The following is a 20000-nucleotide window of genomic DNA, read 5'->3' as shown; positions in this document are numbered from 1 at the left end:
AAAGAAGCAATGGCAGAAGAATAGTATGTACAATCAGGGGGGAACTCTGTATATTCATGCAGGGTGTGCATGTCAAAAGATCAAATCCGATTGGTAGCTTGTGACGTATAAACCCACACATTGACTCAATCACTTCAAATTTAGCGTTCATGTAAACTATGTTCGGATTCATCAGTCAAAATGCTTTACATCCCAATGTTACAAAAAGCGAGTGTCACAGCAATGAAAGTATCTAAAGAGCAATGACAGAGCTCTGCTGATGACTGTACTAACCCGAATGACACATTCATGGCACTCCGTCACTCAGAAGGGCCTTGTCACAAATCAGAATGATTGGCGATCTGAAAGGACTCGGGACACTGAGAGAGGGAGAATCCGATGGACGGGCCCTGCCATTGGAGGTGACAAAATGAATGGAGAAGTGTCTTGCACAACCTGACACTCGTGAGTAAACGGCCATGCTGGCTTAAATAAATGTGTGAGTATATGTCACCGGATGAGCCCCGTTACCCCACGGCTCAGAAAGCTTCAAGCAGCTGCCAAACGACATACTAACACTGTGGGTAACTGAATATTTCAGCCCTGGTTAGACTACACAAGCCACCAGTAATGTCACACTGAGCTATCACGGTTACATCTAGTCATCGTTTCCAAAGGCTACCATCACCTGTTTTGTGTGTGTATGTGTGGTAATTACAGAACAGTGACAATGTTCCACTGATGACCGCTGGCTGAATGAGATGGATGTAAAAATAATCTTTACTTAAGCCACGCAGCTACACAGAAGTTCAACATGTGATGCAAAACATATTAAGTGAACATGAAATACAAGCTGTGATCCAAAACCTATTGCACTGCAATCATGCTACTGTAACTGAAATGGAAACAACTCTGTTAACAACTCATTCCCCTTTGACATTTCACATTTCATCACCTGTGATATAACTAACTGTGCCCTCCTCCACTAATATTGGCACCCTTGGTAAATATTAGCAAAGGCGGCTGTGAAAATAAATCTGTACCGTTTATCTTTTAGATCTTTAATTAAAAAAATTCACAAAATTCTAATCTTTCACTGAAGTAAAATGATTGAACGTGGAGGGAAACTCACATTATGAAATAAATGTTTTTCTCCAATGCAAGTTGGCCACAATTATTGGCACCCGTAGAAATTCTTATGAGTGCAATCAAAAGAATCTGCTAAATGTTTATTATTTTACCAAAATAAGAGGGATCACACAAAATGCATGTTATTTTTTATTTATTACTGGTCTGAATAAGATATTTCACATAAAAGATGTTTACATATAGTCCACAAGAGAAAATAATAGTTACATTTATATAAACAACCCTTTTTAAAAGTTTACATACCGTGATCGTCTGGGAAACACGTAAGTATCTTCTGTAGCTTCTGAAGGGCAGTAATAAATTAATAAAATGTGATATTAAGCAAAATAAGAAAAGTTTACACATCTTCATTCTGTTCAAATGTTCAAAGGGGTTCAAAACCCTGGCTCTTAATGCATCGCTTTTCTTTCTGAAGCATCAGTACGCGTTTGAACCTTCTGTAATACTTACATATGAGTCTCTCAGTTGTCCTCAGTGTGAAAAGATGGATCTCTAAATCATACAGTCATTGTTGGAAAGGGTTCAATAACACAAAAATGCCAAAAAAACAAAGAATTTTTGGAACCTGAAGGATTTTTCGGAAGAACAGCAGGCAGTTTGACTTTTGAACAGGGTAATTTTACAAACTCAACTATTATTTTCTCTTGTGGACTGTATGTAAACGTCTTTTATGTGAAATATCTTATTCAGGTCAGTACTAAATAAAAAACAACATGCATTTTTGTATGATCCCTCCTATTTTGTATTTTGGTAAAATAAAATAATTACCATTTTGCAGATTCTGCAAGGTATATGTAAACTTTTGACTCATATTTATATGTTTTATTTTTAGCACACCAAGGTGACTAGGAGCATGAAATTGTCCATCCATGACTTTCAGTTCTACAGTGAGGAACACAAAGGCCAAATTCCCTTAATCATATCAGAAGGAGCAGAACAAAACTGTTGAGCTTCACAAAATTGAAAGTGACTGTAAGAAAATGGCTAAAGCATTGAAAATCTCCATTTCCCTTATCAGGGCAAAAATTAAGTAGTTCCAATCAACTAAAGATGTTACAAATTTGCCTGAAAGAGGACATGTGTCTATATCAACACAGTGTGGAGGAGAGTTTGAGTGGCCAAAGACTCTCCAAGAATCACAGCTGGAGTCTTTGGGTCAGAAAGACTAAAACAAAATATCAAACAGCCCCTGCATCACCACTTGTTATTTAGGAGGGTTTCAAGATCCCTCCTGAAGAAAAATCCTCCTCGCTCATCCAAAAACAAACTTCAGCATATTCAGTTATCAGACACGACTGGAGCTTCAAACTGGACTGGGTTCTATGGTCTGATGAAACTAAAAAAAAAAAAAAAAAAAAAAAAAAAAGAGCTTTTGGCAGCAAACCCACCAGACGCCCATGGTTAAATATACTGCTGGATCTCTAATGCTGTGGGCATGTTTTTCCATGAATCCATGGAATCATGGATTATCAATACCGACAGACATAAAAACTCAACCGTCTTCCATCAGGACAATGATCCAAAACAAACATCAAAATCAACATAACAATGTGTCGCTCAGCACAAAATGAACCCTCATCCATTGCCATCCCAATTACCTGACCTGAACCCTATAGAAAATGAGAGATGAGAAGAAAATAAAAGAAGAGAAGAAGCACCAACATGGAGCTGGGAATCTGAAGGATCTGGAGAAATTCTGGATGAAGGAATGGTCTTCTTAAAGGGTGATCTCTTGTCAGGTGTTCTCCAAACTCATCAGGCATTAAGGAAGAAAACTCAAAGCTGTTATCTTGGGAAAAGGACATTGCAATAATTGGGGACCAATATGAACTAGAGAAAAACATTTATTTCAAAATGAGATTTTTCTCCATACTTTCCATTGTTTTACTTCAACGATAGGTTAGAATTTTGTAATTTTTTAATCAAAGATCAAAAGGACAAGCAATGCAGATTTGCTTTTACAGCCACCTTTACTCACATTTAGTAAAGGTGCCAATATTAGTGAACACCTTGGCATTTCATCACCTGATACACATACAGTCGTTTGGAACTAAACTTTTTTTTACTGAATTTTTCCCATATTTAATTAATCATTTAAAATAAATGGAACAAACTGAAATGTTAAATTATATTATATTATATTTACCGTCAAGCCTGAAATTCATACCCCTGGCAAATTCTGACTTAAAGTTACTTTTATTGAACCAGCAGGTTTTTTTTTTTTTTGTTGTTTTTTTTTTTTTTTTAGAAGTGACACAGACGTCTCCCAGAAGATAATAAGACGATGTACAGGAGGCATCATTGTGGAAAAAATTATTACTTATCTTTTATTTACATTTGAACAAAAAGTGGCATGTCCAAAATTATTCATACCCTTCTCAATAATCAATAGAAAAGCCTTTATTGGCTATTACAGCAATCGAATGCTTCCTATAATTGCTGACCAGCTTTTTGCATGTCTCCACTGGTATTTTTGCCCATTCATCTTTAGCGATGAGCTCCAACTCTTTCAGGTTGGAGGGTCTCCTTGCCATCACCCTGATCTTTAGCTCCCTCCACAGATTCTCAATTGGATTTAAGTCATTTAAGGCCACTGCAAAACGTTAATGTTTTGCCTGCTAACCATTTCTTTACCACTTTTGCTGTGTGTTTTGGGTCGTTGTCGTGCTGAAATGTCCACTGGTGCCCAAGGCCAAGTTTCTCTGCAGACTGCCTGATGTTGTTGTTGAGAATTTTGATGTATTGCTCCTTTTTCATGGTGCTGTTTACTGTGATTAGGTTCCCTGGTCCACCGGCTGAAAAACACCCCCAGGTCCTCAGTGAGCTCCTTTGTCTTAGCCATGACTGTCCACAAACCAACAGCAGAGAGCTTCTGTTTTTCACCTGTTGAGTTGATTAAAACAGCTGTAATTAGGATGCTTTAGAACAGCTTGGACTATTTGGAATGGTATAGAACCTTGGATTTCCCCATGGAGTGTGACAGTTTTTGTTCAATTGTAAATTAAAGGCAGAGATTTTATTATTATTTTTTTTTTTTCACAATGATGCCTCTTGTACATCGCCTTTTTATCTTTTGGGAGAAGCCTGTGTCCTTTCCGGTCAAAAAAATACTTGCTGGTTGAATAAAAGTAAGTAAGACAGAATTTGCCAGGGGTATGAATAATTTCGGGCTTGACTGTATATATAATAATATATATATATCTTTATTTCTCTTTAAAAAAATATCTTGCTTTGTCTGCTGTTGTGGATAGATTTTTTTTATTATGCTCGTTGTAATGCAATGCATTATGAGGCTGCTTTATCAGTGAAAGCTACATGCAATGTTGCCTTAGAATTTGTGTCAAAAGACATCCATAGAGTATATTTCTGGCCTTAGACCGGAACTGTGCACACTCCAGCTCAAGAGCTCCACATAATCTAAACAATGAACTGCCTAACAACCTAACAACTGCTCATAGACAAATCTGCCGGAGCATGAGAGGAAATTATTCATGCAATCATCCGGTGAAATGCCGAGGGTAAAGCCATTAGGCTTAAATCTATTGTTAATGAAATGTCACACCTCTGGAGAAGAGTCCTGCTGTGTTCCTCATTTACGTTCCTCTCCATCTCATCTGTATCCGTGCTCCGGTCAAGCCAGCTCACTAGCTTTGAGCTTTCCGTGAGATAGGAGTTAGACAGGAATACTGAAACCGCCAGTCGTGTTGCCTCACTTTACTCAAGAAAAGAATAATTGGATATATCATATGTGATTTTTTTTCTGTTATATAAAATTTTATTTCTTAGAAGTATACAAATAAATATTTTATAGAATCAATTCTAAATATTAATCAAAATTTCTCCTTTCACACTCCTTTTAGGTCAAGTCAAAATATTTCATGTCCATGTATTATGTATGTATTTGCCTGTATAATAATCTAGAAACATCCAGTCAGCTGGCCATTACTGCTAAACAAGCCCGTCTGGGTTTATTTTGCGATAATGACCAGCTGACATTCTTATTTTAGTTGGACAATCACAGTGAAGCGTCTGGAGTAGCTGTGCAGCATAACAATTGATTATAATTGAAGCGATCTAGTTCCATCATGTCAGTCTAGCAAGTTTGAGCTGTTGTTTTGAATGCTTTAAGTGTTGAAAACATTACCCAGTACCATTAACCGTTCCAGATTTCCAGACTTTCATCAGCATTTTTTCCAGCCCCTGGTTTTTGGTGGAAACCTGCATCATTTGCAAAGTTATAGTACAGAAAGGGGTCTCTCGTTCTCTTGCCAGTTTGTGAAATGGTGCTTTTAGATGTTTAGATGCTTTGTGGTCACACAAAGCAGCAGCATCTCTCTAAAACATGTTTTTAGCATTATGATGAGCTCACGCACTGGAAGAAAGAGGAACAGAGAACATAAACAAGTGAAAAATAATTCAAATATCTTTTGTTTACCTCCAAACATATGGGCCCATTTTTCAACTTCAAACGGCGAGTAAAAGCTGTTTTCAAGAACAAGGCTCGGCATATTCAAAGAAAAACCCACACCAAACTAATCCCAGGCTACTTATTTTACAATGCAGAACGGCAGGTCAGAAAGGCAAATGAAGATAAGGTGCCTGCTGCATATAAACAAACAAAAAGCAAGAAATTCATGCTGCACACACGCTCCCAACAACATCACAGCCATGAATAACTTGTCATACTGTGTGTGTGACCTAAACAGTTTCTCTGCAGGACATATTTTGAAGGTTAATCTAAAGGAGCTGGACGGGGGGGGGGGGGGGGGGGGGACGAGTTCGTTCACGGACACACGGACAAATGTAAACCCACATGGAAAACAGGCCGACGGGAAGGACAGGCCATCTGCTGGGAGGCGTGCGCTGGCCGTCCTAGACTCATCAAACGCCTGTTGGGTGGGTTGTCTCTCCCTCTGTCTATTCGACAGAAACAAGTTTGATGGCGTTTGAATAGCAAATCGTCCGTGCAGCGTTGCACTCACATGGAAAATTGCATCTGAACATTTGCATAATTTTTCTTGCTCAAACAGGAGATTTTTTTTTGCAACATGATGATTTTTTTATCATCCATTACTCCCATCACAGCAAATATATGGCCTATTCTACACCTGGCATGCTTCACAACCGCACTTGAACACATTAAAAGCCAGGTGAAATGTATTTAAGGTGTATTGCAATCAGAGAACTGAATTCAAATGTGGTCAGTGATGGATTCCACATATGAAGAAGAAGATGAAGAAAAAGAAGAAAGAGGAGGAATAGGAGGAATTGGTGGTGGAGGAGGAGGCAGTTAAGATGAAGAAGAAGGTGGTTAAGAGAAATAAAAAGAATGTGGTAAAGAAGAAGAACTGTTAAGAACAAGAAGGTGAAGAATCTAAAGAAGGTTGAGAAAAAAAAGAAGGAGGAGGAAGAGGTTAAGATCAAGAAGAAGAAAGTTACGAAGGTTAAGAAAAAGAAGAAGGAGGGGGACTTTAAGATCAAGATAAAAAGTTAGGAAGGTTACAAAGAAGATGACGAAGAAGGAGGAGGGTGACGAGGACGTTAAGATCAAGAAGAAGGTGGTTAAAAAGAAGGTGATAAAGAAGAAGAAGAAGGAGGAAAAGGACAATATCAAGAAGATGAAGGTTAAGTTGATGCAGAAGAAGGTGATGATGATGATGATGATGATGAAGAGGAAGAAGGTTAAAGAAGAAGGTGGTGATAATGATGATGATGAAGATGGAGAAGAAGAAGAAGGTAATAGAGGAGAAGGATAAGATCAAAAAGAATGTTAAGAAGAAGAAGGAGCAGGTTAAGATCAAGAAGAAGAAGGTGATGAAGAAGAAGGTGGAAAAGGAGTAGGTTAAGATCTAGAAGAAGATGGTTAAGAAGAAGACACAGAAGAAGGTTACAAAGAAGGTGATGAAGAAGAAGCTGAAAAAGGAGGAGGAAGAGGTTAAGATCAAGGAGAAGAAGGTTAGGAAGGTTAAGAAGAAGAAGAAGAAGAAGGAGGGTGATGAAGAGTTTAAGATCAAGAAGAAGAAGGTGATAAAGAAGAAGGAGGAGGAGGAGAAGGATAAGATCAAGAAGAAGAAGGTTAAGTTGATGCAGAAGAAGGTGATGATGATGATGAAGAAGGTTAAAGAAGAAGGTGATGATGACGATGATGAAAAAGATGATGAAGAAGAAGGTGGTAAAGGAGGAGGAGGATAAGATCAAGAAGAATGTTAAGAAGAAGAAAAAGAAGGAGTTTAAGATCAAGAAGAAGAAGGATATGAAGAAGGTGTCGAAGAAGAAGGTTAAAAAGAAGAGGGTGAAAAGGAGGAAGAGATTAAGATCAAGAAGAAGGTTAGGAAGGTTAAGAAGAAGAAGAAGAAGAAGGAGGGTGACGAAGAGTTTAAGATCAAGAAGAAGAAGGTTAGGAAGGTTAAGAAGAAGAAGAAGGAGGAGGAGGGTGATGAAGAGTTTAAGATCAAGAAGAAGAAGGTGATAAAGAAGAAGAAGGAGGAGGAGAAGGATAAGATCAAGAGGATGAAGGTTAAGTTGATGCAGAAGAAGGTGATGATGATGATGAAGAAGGTTAAAGAAGAAGGTGGTGGTGATGATGACGATGAAAAAGATGATGAAGAAGAAGGATAAGATCAAGAATAATGTTAAGAAGAAGAAAAAGAAGGAGGAGTTTAAGATCAAGAAGAAGAAGGATATGAAGAAGGTGACGAAGAAGGTTAAAAAGAAGAAGGTGGAAAAAGAAGTAGGAGGTTAAGATCTAGAAGAAGAAGGTTAAGAAGAATAAGTAGAAGAAGGTTACAAAGAAGGTGATGAAGAAGAAGGTGAAAAGGAGGAAGAGATTAAGATCAAGAAGAAGGTTAGGAAGGTTAAGAAGAAGAAGAAGAAGAAGGAGGAGGAGGAGGAGGAGGAGGGTGACGAAGAGTTTAAGATCAAAAAGAAGAAGGTTAAGAAAAGGTGATAAAGAAGGAGGAGAAGGATAAGATCAAGAAGATAAAGGTTAAGATTATGAAGAAGGTGATGATGATGATGATGATGATGATGAAGAAGAAGAGAAAGAAGGTGATGATGATGATGTAGAAGAAGAAGAAGAAAAGAAGAAGAAGAAGGAGGAGGAGGAGGAGGTTAAGATCAAGAAGAAGGTAATGAAGAAGGAGGTTAAAAAGAAGAAGGTGGAAAAAGAAGGAGGAGTTTAAGATCAAGAAGAAGGATATGAAGAAGGTGACGAAGAAGGTTAAAAAGAAGAAGGTGGAAAAAGAAGTAGGAGGTTAAGATCTAGAAGAAGAAGGTTACAAAGAAGGTGATGAAGAAGAAGGTGAAAAGGAGGAAGAGATTAAGATCAAGAAGAAGGTTAGGAAGGTTAAGAAGAAGAAGAAGAAGAAGAAGAAGAAGAAGAAGAAGGAGGAGGAGGAGGAGGAGGGTGACGAAGAGTTTAAGATCAAAAAGAAGAAGGTTAAGAAAAGGTGATAAAGAAGAAGAAGAAGGATGAGAAGGATAAGATCAAGAAGATAAAGGTTAAGATTATGAAGAAGGTGATGATGATGATGAAGAAGAAGAGAAAGAAAGTGATGATGATGATGATGTAGAAGAAGAAGAAAAGAAGAAGAAGAAGAAGAAGAAGAAGGAGGAGGAGGAGGAGGAGGAGGAGGTTAAGATCAAGAAGGTGGTAATGAAGAAGGAGGTTAAAAAGAAGAAGGTGGAAAAAGAAGAAGGAGGTTAAGATCAAGAAGAAGAAGGAGAAGAAGGTAAAGGAGGAGGTTAAGAAGTGAGGAGGAAGAAGATGATAATGGTGGTTAAACAGAAAGATGTAGGTGAAGGCAAAGAAGGAGGACGAGGTTAAGCTCAAGAAGAAGGTTAAGAAGAACAATAAAAAGAAGAGGGAAGAGGAGGTTAGGATCAAGAAGAAGAAAGTTAAGGTTAAGAAAAATATGAAGAAAAAGAAAAAGATGAAGACAGAAGGTAAAGGAGGATGATGATGATAAGTTTAAGAAGAATGTTAAGAAGAAGAGGAAGAAGAATGAGGAGGAGGAAGTTTAAATCAAGAAGAAGTTAAAAAGTTTTACACATGGAAGGTAAAGGAGGAGGAGGAGGTAAGATCAAGAAGAAGAAGAAGAAGAAGGTTAAGAAGAAGAAGGTGAAGGAGGAGGTTAAGAAGTGAGAAAGAAGATGTTAAAGGTGGTTAAAAAGAAAGAAGGTGGCTGTTTAGATGAAGAGGAGAGGGTGAAGACAAAGAAGAATAAAAGAAGGTGGTTAAGATGAAGAAGATTGAAGATGTTGTTAAACAAAGGTGAAGCAGGATAAGATAAAAGCAGAAAAAAAATAAAGGTTAAAAAAATATTTTTTTTTCTTTCTTTTTTATGCTGTTAACCGAGATCAGAACTCTATCCGATCACACTGGAGATGCCTTGGATTCTAAGGTATAAATGTAATCCAGCTAAAGAATATCCACATATGATCCGGATATGAGATGCATGTTAATGCAAGGTGTAAAGGCGACGATGTGTTTGAAGTACACATTCATGAGGAAAGCCCACAGGGCAACATACTCTCACAGCTCCGCTCAGAGAGCCTAATTTTCCCAGGTTGAGACGAGGGCCGCGTTCAGGACATGACGTGAGAATGCAGCCTCACACCCCCGCTGCTTTAAATAGTATAAATCTTTCAACCGAAAACATTAAAGTTTCATTCTGGCGATGGTCGTACATCACGCACACGTCATGACTCATCAACTGAAACTACATCACTGTGCGACCACATTTCACCAGACGGCAGACGACTCGCCAAATGATTTATGACATTTATTCATCAACACGCTGCATAATTCAAGCCGTTTCACTAATGAGTTCAATTACAAAAAAACATCTCAAATTTGCCATTTTTTGTAAGGCTGTTCATGTTACCTTTTAAATGTGGCTTGAGCAGACACTGGTTCGTTTTTAAGCTGACCTGCATGCATTAAAAACCTTACACTGGCTCTTTCAACAGAAGTAAACAAATAAAAGGAGGCAGAGCCTGTGAGGCTGATTCACAGTGAACGCTGGCATCATATTGCATGTTGATTAATTATGAGGGCGGAAGGTAAAAAAGGGTAAAATTTGAATAATGCATTCTATGGAGTCATACGCGACCTCAACAGAACAGACTGCATGATCAGAACCAGGGAAGATGGGACAAATCAGCATATGAAAATGATTTCTCAGTAATGGATGCTGAAAATGTAGCTTTGCCATTACAGAAATAAATTACATTTTAAAATAGTAAATCATAGTAATTGTACACATTTTATTGTGCTCTAACAAATGCAGCCTTGGTGAGCATGCATTTTCAATTTATTTCCAGACATAACAGTGGACAGATCAGGAATGAATAGGTCAGATTCAAAAAAGTGCAAAACATGAATCTTTAGGGGTGAAACAGCTTATTAAAAGGGCATCTTTCAATCTTATTTACCCTTAAAAGGCTCACAGTACTCCACATTATGCACTTTTAAGGGGTCAAAAAGGTACAAAGTTGTACCTTTAATGCACAATTTTTACACATTTTATGTCTGGCAGTGTTCTGTATTTTTGCTGGTAGCATTATAACATATAATTTACTATAATAAAAAACAAATCTGTGACGCATGTAATAGAAAAGAAAAATACATTTCAGCCACACTCAGCTGTGCTGTGAATGTATCTTATGTTTTAATCTGAGGTATTTCAGACAGAATCAGAGCAGACAGACGTGAGCTATGATGACTCAAAGAACAGGAAGAGTGAATTTGTCTGGCTTATTCGTGTCATTAGTCATGTTTTTTGGCCACTTTATCAATAGGAGTGTAAAGTCTGGAAAGGAAATAAAGGTGAAAAGGAACAGGACTTGGAAACCTGCGACTGCCAGACTTGAACTCAAAGTCTGACATTTTTATATTATGTTTACAAACATTAAAATATAATCATCCTCACCTGCAACGAACAAGCCATAATGATGGAAATGTCCTTTTTTTTTAGATGATAGCACTGCCATCTAGTGGTCACTACAGCTCTGACCACAACAAGATGATACACATGTACGCCTACAGTCACACACACATACACGCACTTTCACACACATAGACTAGAGAAATGTACTCATATTATAAGTAAATGAAGTGCCACGTTGGCAGAAATGCTCTCAATAATCCATCAAAGTCAGCGCACAGATGTGAGCAGGGAGCGCAGCTTTTTTCCTCAACGCTCTGAAAGGCTTTGAACAGAACTGATCTACTGTCAGTCAACAGGACACCGTGGTAAAGCGCAGCACATCCTCCCTGCTGTAATTACATATGTCCGGCTCAGACTACAGCAAATAATGAGCAGCCTGCTTAAAGATTCAGAGCCACTGACACCGCCTGCAGCGCAAGCTACTGTCCAACTCAAACGGCCTCAATCACAAACACAAACGCTCTGTGAAAATTCACTTTACAAACAGAATCTATACAACAGATAAAGTGAGCAAAAAAGAAATAAAAATATGATATTTAGGCAAAATGAGAAAAATTTACACATCTTCATTCTGTTCAAAAGTTTTCACCCCCTGGCACTTAATGCATCATTTTTTTTTTGCTTTCTGGAGCATCAGTGAGTGTTTGAACCTTTTGTAATAGTTGCATATGAGTCCCTCAGTTGTCCTCAGTGTGAAAAGATGGATCTCAGAATCATACAGTCATTACTGGTGAGGGTTTAAATACACAAAAACGCTGAAAAAACAGAATTTGTGGGACCTAAAGGATTTTTCTGGAGAACAGCAGGCAGTTTAACTGTTCAGGAAAAACAAGGGACTCATGAACAACTATCACTAAACAAAAAAACACAGCTGTGGATCATTCAGGTTCTCTTGTGGACTATATGTAAATGTCTTTTGTGTGAAATATCTTATTCAGGTCAGTACTAAATGAAAAATAACATGCATTTTGTATGATCCCTCTTATTTTGGTAAAATAATTAACATTTTGAAGATTCTGCAAGGTGTGTGTAAACTTTTGACCTCAACTGTAGATAATATATTTTTTTAAAAGAATGAAAAATTATTTTAATTTTAGTGTGAAATGTGAAAAATACCCTAAATGTGCAAAAAAATATTGCGTAAATGTGAAAATCTTTGGATCTTTGACCTAGCCCCAGCCAGCCTATCCTTTTAAATAGTAGTTGTTGTTTACAGATGACTGCTCAAATGCACCAGCCCCTGCAGCTCTTATTGCTGTTTATTGAAGCTCCATGGAGCACCAGAGATGCTCCCGCAGAGAGAGAGAGATGAAAACACGTGAGCTTTCACTCCCAGACGTCCCTGCAGGAGCAGCAGCTGTGCGGGGTAGATCAAACATCACCTCTGCTTTTCACACACTCATATAGTTAAAAATAAATAAAGAAATATATCACTCTCACAGTCTCGCACTAATGCGCATGTGGGCTGACGTACATAACACCAGCCAAATGTATAAGCTGACAAACGTGAAAAACTTGATGACACACTTACAAACTATGCACTTACATTATGTTATAGATGAAAAAGTGAATATGCTTGTCAAAGTGCATAGTCCTTTTCTGTCCATGCTGAGTTTCATAACCAAATTCACTATGGGAAAATTCAGGTAGTGACGTGCATTTTAAATCTGAACTTTTAGGCATTTAAGCACATATGAAAAAAGATATTATTTAGCAAGCCTGTAACCAACTAAATCAATTATTTAAAAAAAAAAAAAACATTTTTGGCAATTAACCATAGAAATATTATGCTTTTTAATGTTTATGACTGTTAAACATTAAAAAGCGCCATCTGTTGTCCAATCTCCTTTAAACTTTGCATGCTTGTTTAGAAGGTTTCGTGAAGTTTTGAGTTTTCCTTTAGGCTTTATAGGATTTGGGGTAAATGTGGACAGGCCCCTTTTTTGATAATTATTGACCAGAGAGCCCAGAGAATTGTACCACAGCGTTTTTTTCCCCAGATTAAGCGAAAAACCTAGAACTAGTTCACATCATTTGACAAACAATTTAACAAACGAGGCAAAGTTGTCTGGAATGAGGAGTTCTATCATGTGATACAAATGTTGCATGTATTTGCGAAAAACTGTGCAATGTGCAATCGCCAGTGGCCGGTTTCTTTCAAATTTCTCACAGACCTTTGGGCTCGTGAGTCAAACAGCCCCACCAAGTTTCGTTCCAATCGGCCTCCGTTAACCTTGTCTAGTAGGTGCTCAAACTTCATCAGCCAATTGCTGATGCCAAGTTTTTTTTTGAGACACACAAATGTCTTTATAACACTTGTGGCACTTTGGACCATGACCGTGCTCAGCGATTTTTATGTTGATAGGTCAAATGGTTGCGTAGGTATAGCCATTTTTAAGGTTCTTCCCTTTTATAGCACCACAAAGTGGCCAAGCTCCACAACCTCAGGCTTCCTGTGCTCTCAGATGGAGCTCTTACATTTCTGAGTTTGCCAAAGATATCTCATACCGTTCCGGAGTTATAGGCATTTTACTAAAAGCTTCTTTTGAACATTTTGGTGTTCCTTTGCAACGAGTCAAAAGTTCAACTTTTTTTATAATTATTGATATTCACTCTCCAAAGAAACTTTCTACACAGTTTTACCAAAAAGGTGAAAAACCTAGGACTAGTTCGCAAAAGTAGGTTTTTTAAAAATCCAAAATACCCAAAAAAGATTCCAACGACATAAGACACTTGAGTCTGTGATTGACGGTTTAGGAGTTATAAGCGATTTCGTACTTTTGATCAATGTAGCGCCCCCATCAGGCCGATTGGGGTAAGCCTTGGTGACCTTGTTCGGCAGTACGAGTACTACCATCCCTCTAATGCTGCGTTCACACCGCCCAAAATGTCAGCGTCAGTTGCGGCAAGATTACATGTAAAGTCTATGGTTGAGTCCGTCAGAGGTCCGTCAGAGGCTCTGCGGTGCGTTGTGTGCGTTGGATCAGTCAACTTTTCAAGCGTTACCTGCGTTTCAAGCGTCAACGCAGCAAACGCAAGCAACGCAGAAGTTCAGCTAGCTGAACTTTTGACGGACTTGACGCACTTGACGCACTTGACGCAGTGCGTCAACCAATCAGAGCGTCTCACTGTAGCGACGTCACCACACGTATCTTGAATGAAGCAGGAGCAGAAAAAAAAAAATTTTCAACAATGGAAAACAAAAGCTCATTGTAGCCGTCTGCAATCGCAGATAATTGTATGATCCGTCCTCGTTGTTGTATAAAGTTAGGAATGAAAAGGAACTTGCTTGGATGAAGATCGTTGAAGAGATCGGGATGTCGGGTAAGTTATCAAATCTTTTCTCAACGTAATTATTTCCCATTTCGTTAGCTAGTGAAACATGGTCATGAGAAGATTCCAAAATGTCCAGTCCCTACTAGTTTGCCATGGTTTATTCAGGGGAAGTGTGCAAAAAGCGGTGGAGGAGTCTGAGGGACAGAGCGTTGCCTGACGTGTGCGGTGTGAACGCACCAAAAAGCAAGCGTTGCAAGCTTCAACGTACATGCGTCAAACTAGATGCGTTGGGAGCGTTGCCTGACGCAGACGAAGTGTACGGTGTGAACGCACCATAAGTGTCAAGTCTCTACGACTTACGGTTCCTTGGCCATTCTAACAATTACAGTAGGGTTTCACAGAATTCACAGAAACAGATAAGTGTCTTGATTCATCCACAGTTTTTAATCTCAGATTTTTCACCAATAGGTTCTACCACCACCAGCCAAATATTATGACATAACATCTTTCAAGTTAATAGTAGAATTACATCATGGTGGGAAAAATCATATCTGGGATACTTCATGAGGGAAAGCACCCAGATTATTTTACCAGCAATCATAAAGTCATGAAATTCACTCTGACACAGTAGACCTTATAATAGTGCAATAAGCTCTTCAAACTGAATAAAAATTTCCATTTTGCTCTGGCCGCCCCTTCAAAAGAGGCAACAGTTTTCCCATGGACTCCAACACGGTCTGTCTAATGTCTGTAGCCTGTATGCTACTTTTCCACCAATCTAATGAAAGTTTGGTCACCACCGCTCTGACATTTCACTGGCAGCCAATCTCGTCTGCCAGTCTAGTACCAACTTCTCACGTTCCTCTACCCATCTTGCACCAGTGCAACCCAAACAGTTTCCTAGGTAACATGCAAAACAATAGCGCGTGTGTATAAATATAAGGGCAACCTGGCATGCATGTGGATCCTACTCATAAACTGAATGAGCTGTTAATACAGGTTCATCTTTAGTCTCAACAGTGTAAATAGCTTTGTTCCACCCACCAACCAGACTGTGAACACACTGATAAATTGTCACTTACTGGTCAAGTGCAGGTGCTGCCATTCGCACCATTAACACATGCCAGCACCACCACAGGCCTGTTAAAGAGACACGTTATCCTTGAAGGCCCATGTGAGAGGCATAAATCAGGAAAAATTGACATCATTTGGCAGAGACACTCAAGAGGTTACAAAGATGATGCACACGCCTCGGTTCTGCTATTTACAGGGTCAGAAATTAGCCAGAATGCTATAGAAAGGTGGCCTATGGAAGGCACCTAATATGGTTGCTTGCATTTGAAAACAATTGAAGGAATAGTTTACTCAGAAATGAAAGGTTGTCAGCATAATGTATTATTGTTCCAAACCTGTATGAACTTTTTCTTTTGTAAAATAAAATGATACCCTGGCCATTTTTTCACTAAAGTAAGTGAGGCTGCAAAAATACAAAAAAGCAACAGAAAAGTTCCACTGAAATCACAACTTGTGCATTATATTCTAAGTTTTCTGAAGTCATACATTAGTTTTTGTGTTAAACAGGCCAAAATGAGTGAGCTGTTACTGTAACCTTTTTGACAAGATAATTGAGTCAGTGAGTTCAAATTTGAGATCCAAACTCGAAAAACAAATCACTCAGGGGTGTGTTTCTCGAAAGCATTGTTAGCCAACTATGGTTGCAATTTCAGATGTTACTAGGGCTGGGTATGTAGTTTGAAACATTTTAAGCAACTGAATTGCCTCGATACCATTAAGTATAAAAAAAAAATGCCCTGCTGTCCGTTCAGTACCAAATTTCAATACCTAAAGGGTTAATCTCATCAGCATCAATGAGCCAATAAGCATGCAGCATGCTTGATGTGCCTAAATCAAGTGCTGGTAATTGGACTTGGTGAGGCATCAAAAAAAAAAAAAAACACTGGTTAAGCCCAGAGGCTTTGCTTTTTACTGCAACACAACTCGGAAAAAAAGGGTGTGTTCACACTTGTCATGTTAGGTTTGATTAATATGAATTCTGGTGTGATTGCTCTGTTATTGCGATTCATTTGAGTAAGTGTGAATGCTGCCATCCGAACCCTGGTGCGCACCAAACAAGCAGACAGAAATAAGCTTTGCTTCCAAACTAATGTGGATGTTTTTTGAGGAAAACATATTCTCCATTCTCTCCATATAGTGGACTTCTATGGTGCCCCCGAGTTTGAACTTCCAAAATGCAGTTTAAATGCAGCTTCAAAAAGCTCTAAACGATCCCAGCCGAGGAAGAAGGGTCTTATCTAGTGAAACAACAGATTATTTTCTAAAAAAAAACTGACAATTTATATAATTTTAAACCTCAAATGTTCGTCTTGTCAAAAATGCCAGTGTGAATGCTAAGCGGACCAGGACAAAATGTATAATGAACCACACGAACTGAACTATGAGTGTGAACGCCCTAAAATACTGATAAAATACCTAAACTTACAGGTGGCAATGGATATAAGCATAGGCCTAAATCAAATGCTGTACCATTGATTTTTTCCCCACAAGGAGTCTAAACGCACCCAGATATTGAGTGGCATCTAGTGTTTCTTGTCTCTGCCATTTGTAAGCTCTTTCAGTAGCTGTGGTCTACTAAAAGCCTTAAAGGCATTAGGGCTGAAGTGGAGAGAACAAAGACGCAGGTCTTTAGGAAGTTTAATTCGCCCACAGGCATCTTCCCATTCTTTTCTCCTCTTATTATTGCTAAGAATGCAGTCGAGACTTACAATGTTTCTCTAGTTGCTCTTCGACTGAAAATTATAACCAAAAGCAACACAGTATTATTGCGCATTAAGAGTTGTGCTAAGGTAAAAATAGCAACAGGTAGCGGCAATAGCTCACCAAGTGCAACCATTTGATGTAATCAAAATAATGTGCCCCCCATAGTCCAAAATATGTATAAAAATGGGTTTTCAACTACATATTTCAGTAAGAGACATCATTTATGTTATATTAAGCTATAGAAGTCTTAATACTAGGGTGATCCCTTTCAAAAGATCTGTCTCAAAATAAGTCGTAAGTTCCCAAAACTAATTTCTAAATCTAATTTTCAGTGAATAGTGAGTTAAATTTCAGCCTGTTCTGTACAAAAAGGAACCTAAAGACTTAAGATAACTGGAAATAAGAGTGAATATGTGGCCTTTTGTCATTTTGGAGCTAGACATCCCCAGAACTTGCCAGGATGTTCTTTAAAAAAATTCTCTTTTATGTATTTCACAAAAGAAATAAAGTCAAACGGATTTGGAAATGGCATAAGGATGAGGAAATGATGACAGAATATTCATTTCTGGGTGAACTATGGCTTTAATAAGAACAGCTCTTTAAAACTGCCACATGAAATGACAAGTCAGGCCCTCTGAGTCAAATTCTAACTCAGGCTGCATTACCATCAGAGCTGTTTACGCCTGCACACACACACACACACACAAAAAAACCCGTCATCTCAAAGCATCAGAGGATTTTATCCTCTGGGTTACGGAGGTCTTACCTTGACTGGCGCCGCCGCTGCTGCTGCTGCTGAGAGAGTGCAGAGGAGCAGGAGTCGAGCTGATGCTCGCCGCGGGCAGCTCTCCATTATTCAACTGTTTGACCCTCTTGAGGTGAGACTTTCCATTGTAGTGGACCTGGGCCTGTGCAGCGGAGTGCAGCTGGATGTTGCAGACTTCACAGAGTGAGTAGAGCAGCTTCTTCTTCTCTTGCTGGATCTGCATGTCTGTGTTGGCATCACTGGGTTCCTTTATCTCCACGCAGCCTGGGATGGCAAAGCACAGCTGTCCATTTTCTATCAGCTGGGTGGGGCTCAAAGGAGTCTTCATACCTGTGGGACAACAAAGAGACGAGGGGTTGAAAAAGGGTAAGTGTTTAATCCAAACCAGGACTGGTGATGACTCACCTTCTGAATTCAACATCACCCCACAGAGAGCTTTCTGAAAACCAGGTGGGGAGAGTTTACATCCTAAAACCACCAAGGTAGAGAAGCGAAAACGTGTGTGAGTGCGGATGTCTGGAGCGCTTGTGTGGGCTACACGGGTGGCTGAATGTTCTCATCTCCCTGAGCTCTGACTCCTCCCCTCCGCACGCTCAAGCCAAGCTTCCCCACTTGTGGAACGGGCACAGAGCTACGGACTGACCTCCTGTGCCCATCTGTTGCCTTTGGTAAGAGACCCGACTTGCATACCTCATGCACACGGTTCTTACACAACCAATGCGAAGGCAGACGGCCTAGGGGGCCACGAGCAGCAACGAAATGGCTTATCCCTGTCAGTGGCAGCAGACGCCAAAACCGCTATTGTGTGTCTGGGGGTCTTGTAAGACTGAATAAATTACATAAACCCTCCCTCCTGAGCCTCGACCTCTCAAGCACTACAATTGAATGGCCGGCGTAATGGATAGCTGCAAAAGGGGGAGTGATGCGCTCTGGGAAACGGTGATCTCTTTAATCTGAAAATTGCAAAAACTGCAAATCTACCTAGTCTGAACTAATGCCACGGCTGGAGGCTTCCTGGGCTGGATGATTGAGGATAAAGGAGCATAAAGATACCAATTGAGTCAGCTGCACTTTTGAGGGCATGCTGGGGATGAAATATCCATCGCTGTGCTCATGTATGCGTGTGTACATGAGTGTGAGAAAAAAATAAATTGCTGCCAAGCTCAGCCAGGCGAATCTCATGAAAACATGTCATCCCAAAATCCAAAAGAAAAAAACATTTTGCATTGGGAAATCTTTTCCATATTGCTGAGTTTTTTTGTGTTTTTTTGTTTTTTGTAATTTCAGTACAAATGTAATTTACAGTAAAATAACTTTATTGCAATGATTTTAGATTAACAAATGAAAGAATGAATGGCAATGCAACAAATGCACACCAAGATGTCCATCTCAACTATTTTTCAAATGCATTATCTAGACAAACAGACATAATAAAATAATAATAAATAATAATAATAATAATTTACATTTAATTTAAATATGCATAAATTATATGAAATGTATATCAAATATGATATATTTACACCATTTATGTCAGATATTTGACAAAAAATACGAAATGCCTAAATATATACACATTTTTTATTTGAATATTTAATTTAAAATGCACATATATAATTCTACATTGAAAATACAGTGTGTATTTACACACTTTTTAAATGTTATCTATTTTAAATGGCAGATTTTATAAAAATGTGTATACACATTTTTAATATATAATCTAGACAACCAGACAGACTTTATAAAAATAAAATCATTATATACATACTTTTAATTGAGACATTTAATTTAAATATGCATACATTATATTAAATGTATAATCAAATATCATCTATTTATGCCATTTATGTACGATTTTATAAAAATAAAACAGTATTTAAATATATAAACATTTTAATTGAGACATTTAATTTAAATATTCATAAATAATATTACATATATAATCAAATGTTATCTTATGTTGTTTATGTCAGATTTTATAAAAATATAAAAATATTTAAATATATACACATTTTTAATTGAGACATTTTAATTTAAATATGCACATATATAATTCAACATTGTATATACAGTGTATATTGTCTATATATACTTTAAATGTT

The 20000-nt window shown here is 38.3% G+C and overlaps 1 protein-coding gene across 2 annotated transcripts in view; it reads right to left on the bottom strand.

Moving 5' to 3' along the window:
• znf385b (zinc finger protein 385B) overlaps window positions 1-20000 on the bottom strand; it is a 207142-nt gene that overhangs the window by 145294 nt on the left and 41848 nt on the right. Inside the window, exons 1-2 of one of the 2 annotated variants that reach the window (XM_073846162.1) lie at window positions 18304-18411; window positions 17899-18228 (exon numbers count right to left, since the gene is read on the bottom strand). In XM_073846162.1, coding sequence (XP_073702263.1) covers window positions 17899-18228; window positions 18304-18319 — 346 coding nt within the window. In that variant the 5' untranslated portion in view covers window positions 18320-18411. Of the gene's footprint in view, window positions 1-17898; window positions 18229-18303; window positions 18412-20000 lie in introns of those variants that run through there. The other variant, XM_073846163.1, reaches the window with a different exon arrangement.

Source organism: Garra rufa, chromosome 8 (assembly GCF_049309525.1).
Source record: "Garra rufa chromosome 8, GarRuf1.0, whole genome shotgun sequence".
Classification (NCBI taxonomy): Eukaryota; Metazoa; Chordata; class Actinopteri; order Cypriniformes; family Cyprinidae; genus Garra; species Garra rufa.
Note: the sequence above shows the minus strand (reverse complement) of the source record. Positions and strands in the feature narration are given on the sequence as shown.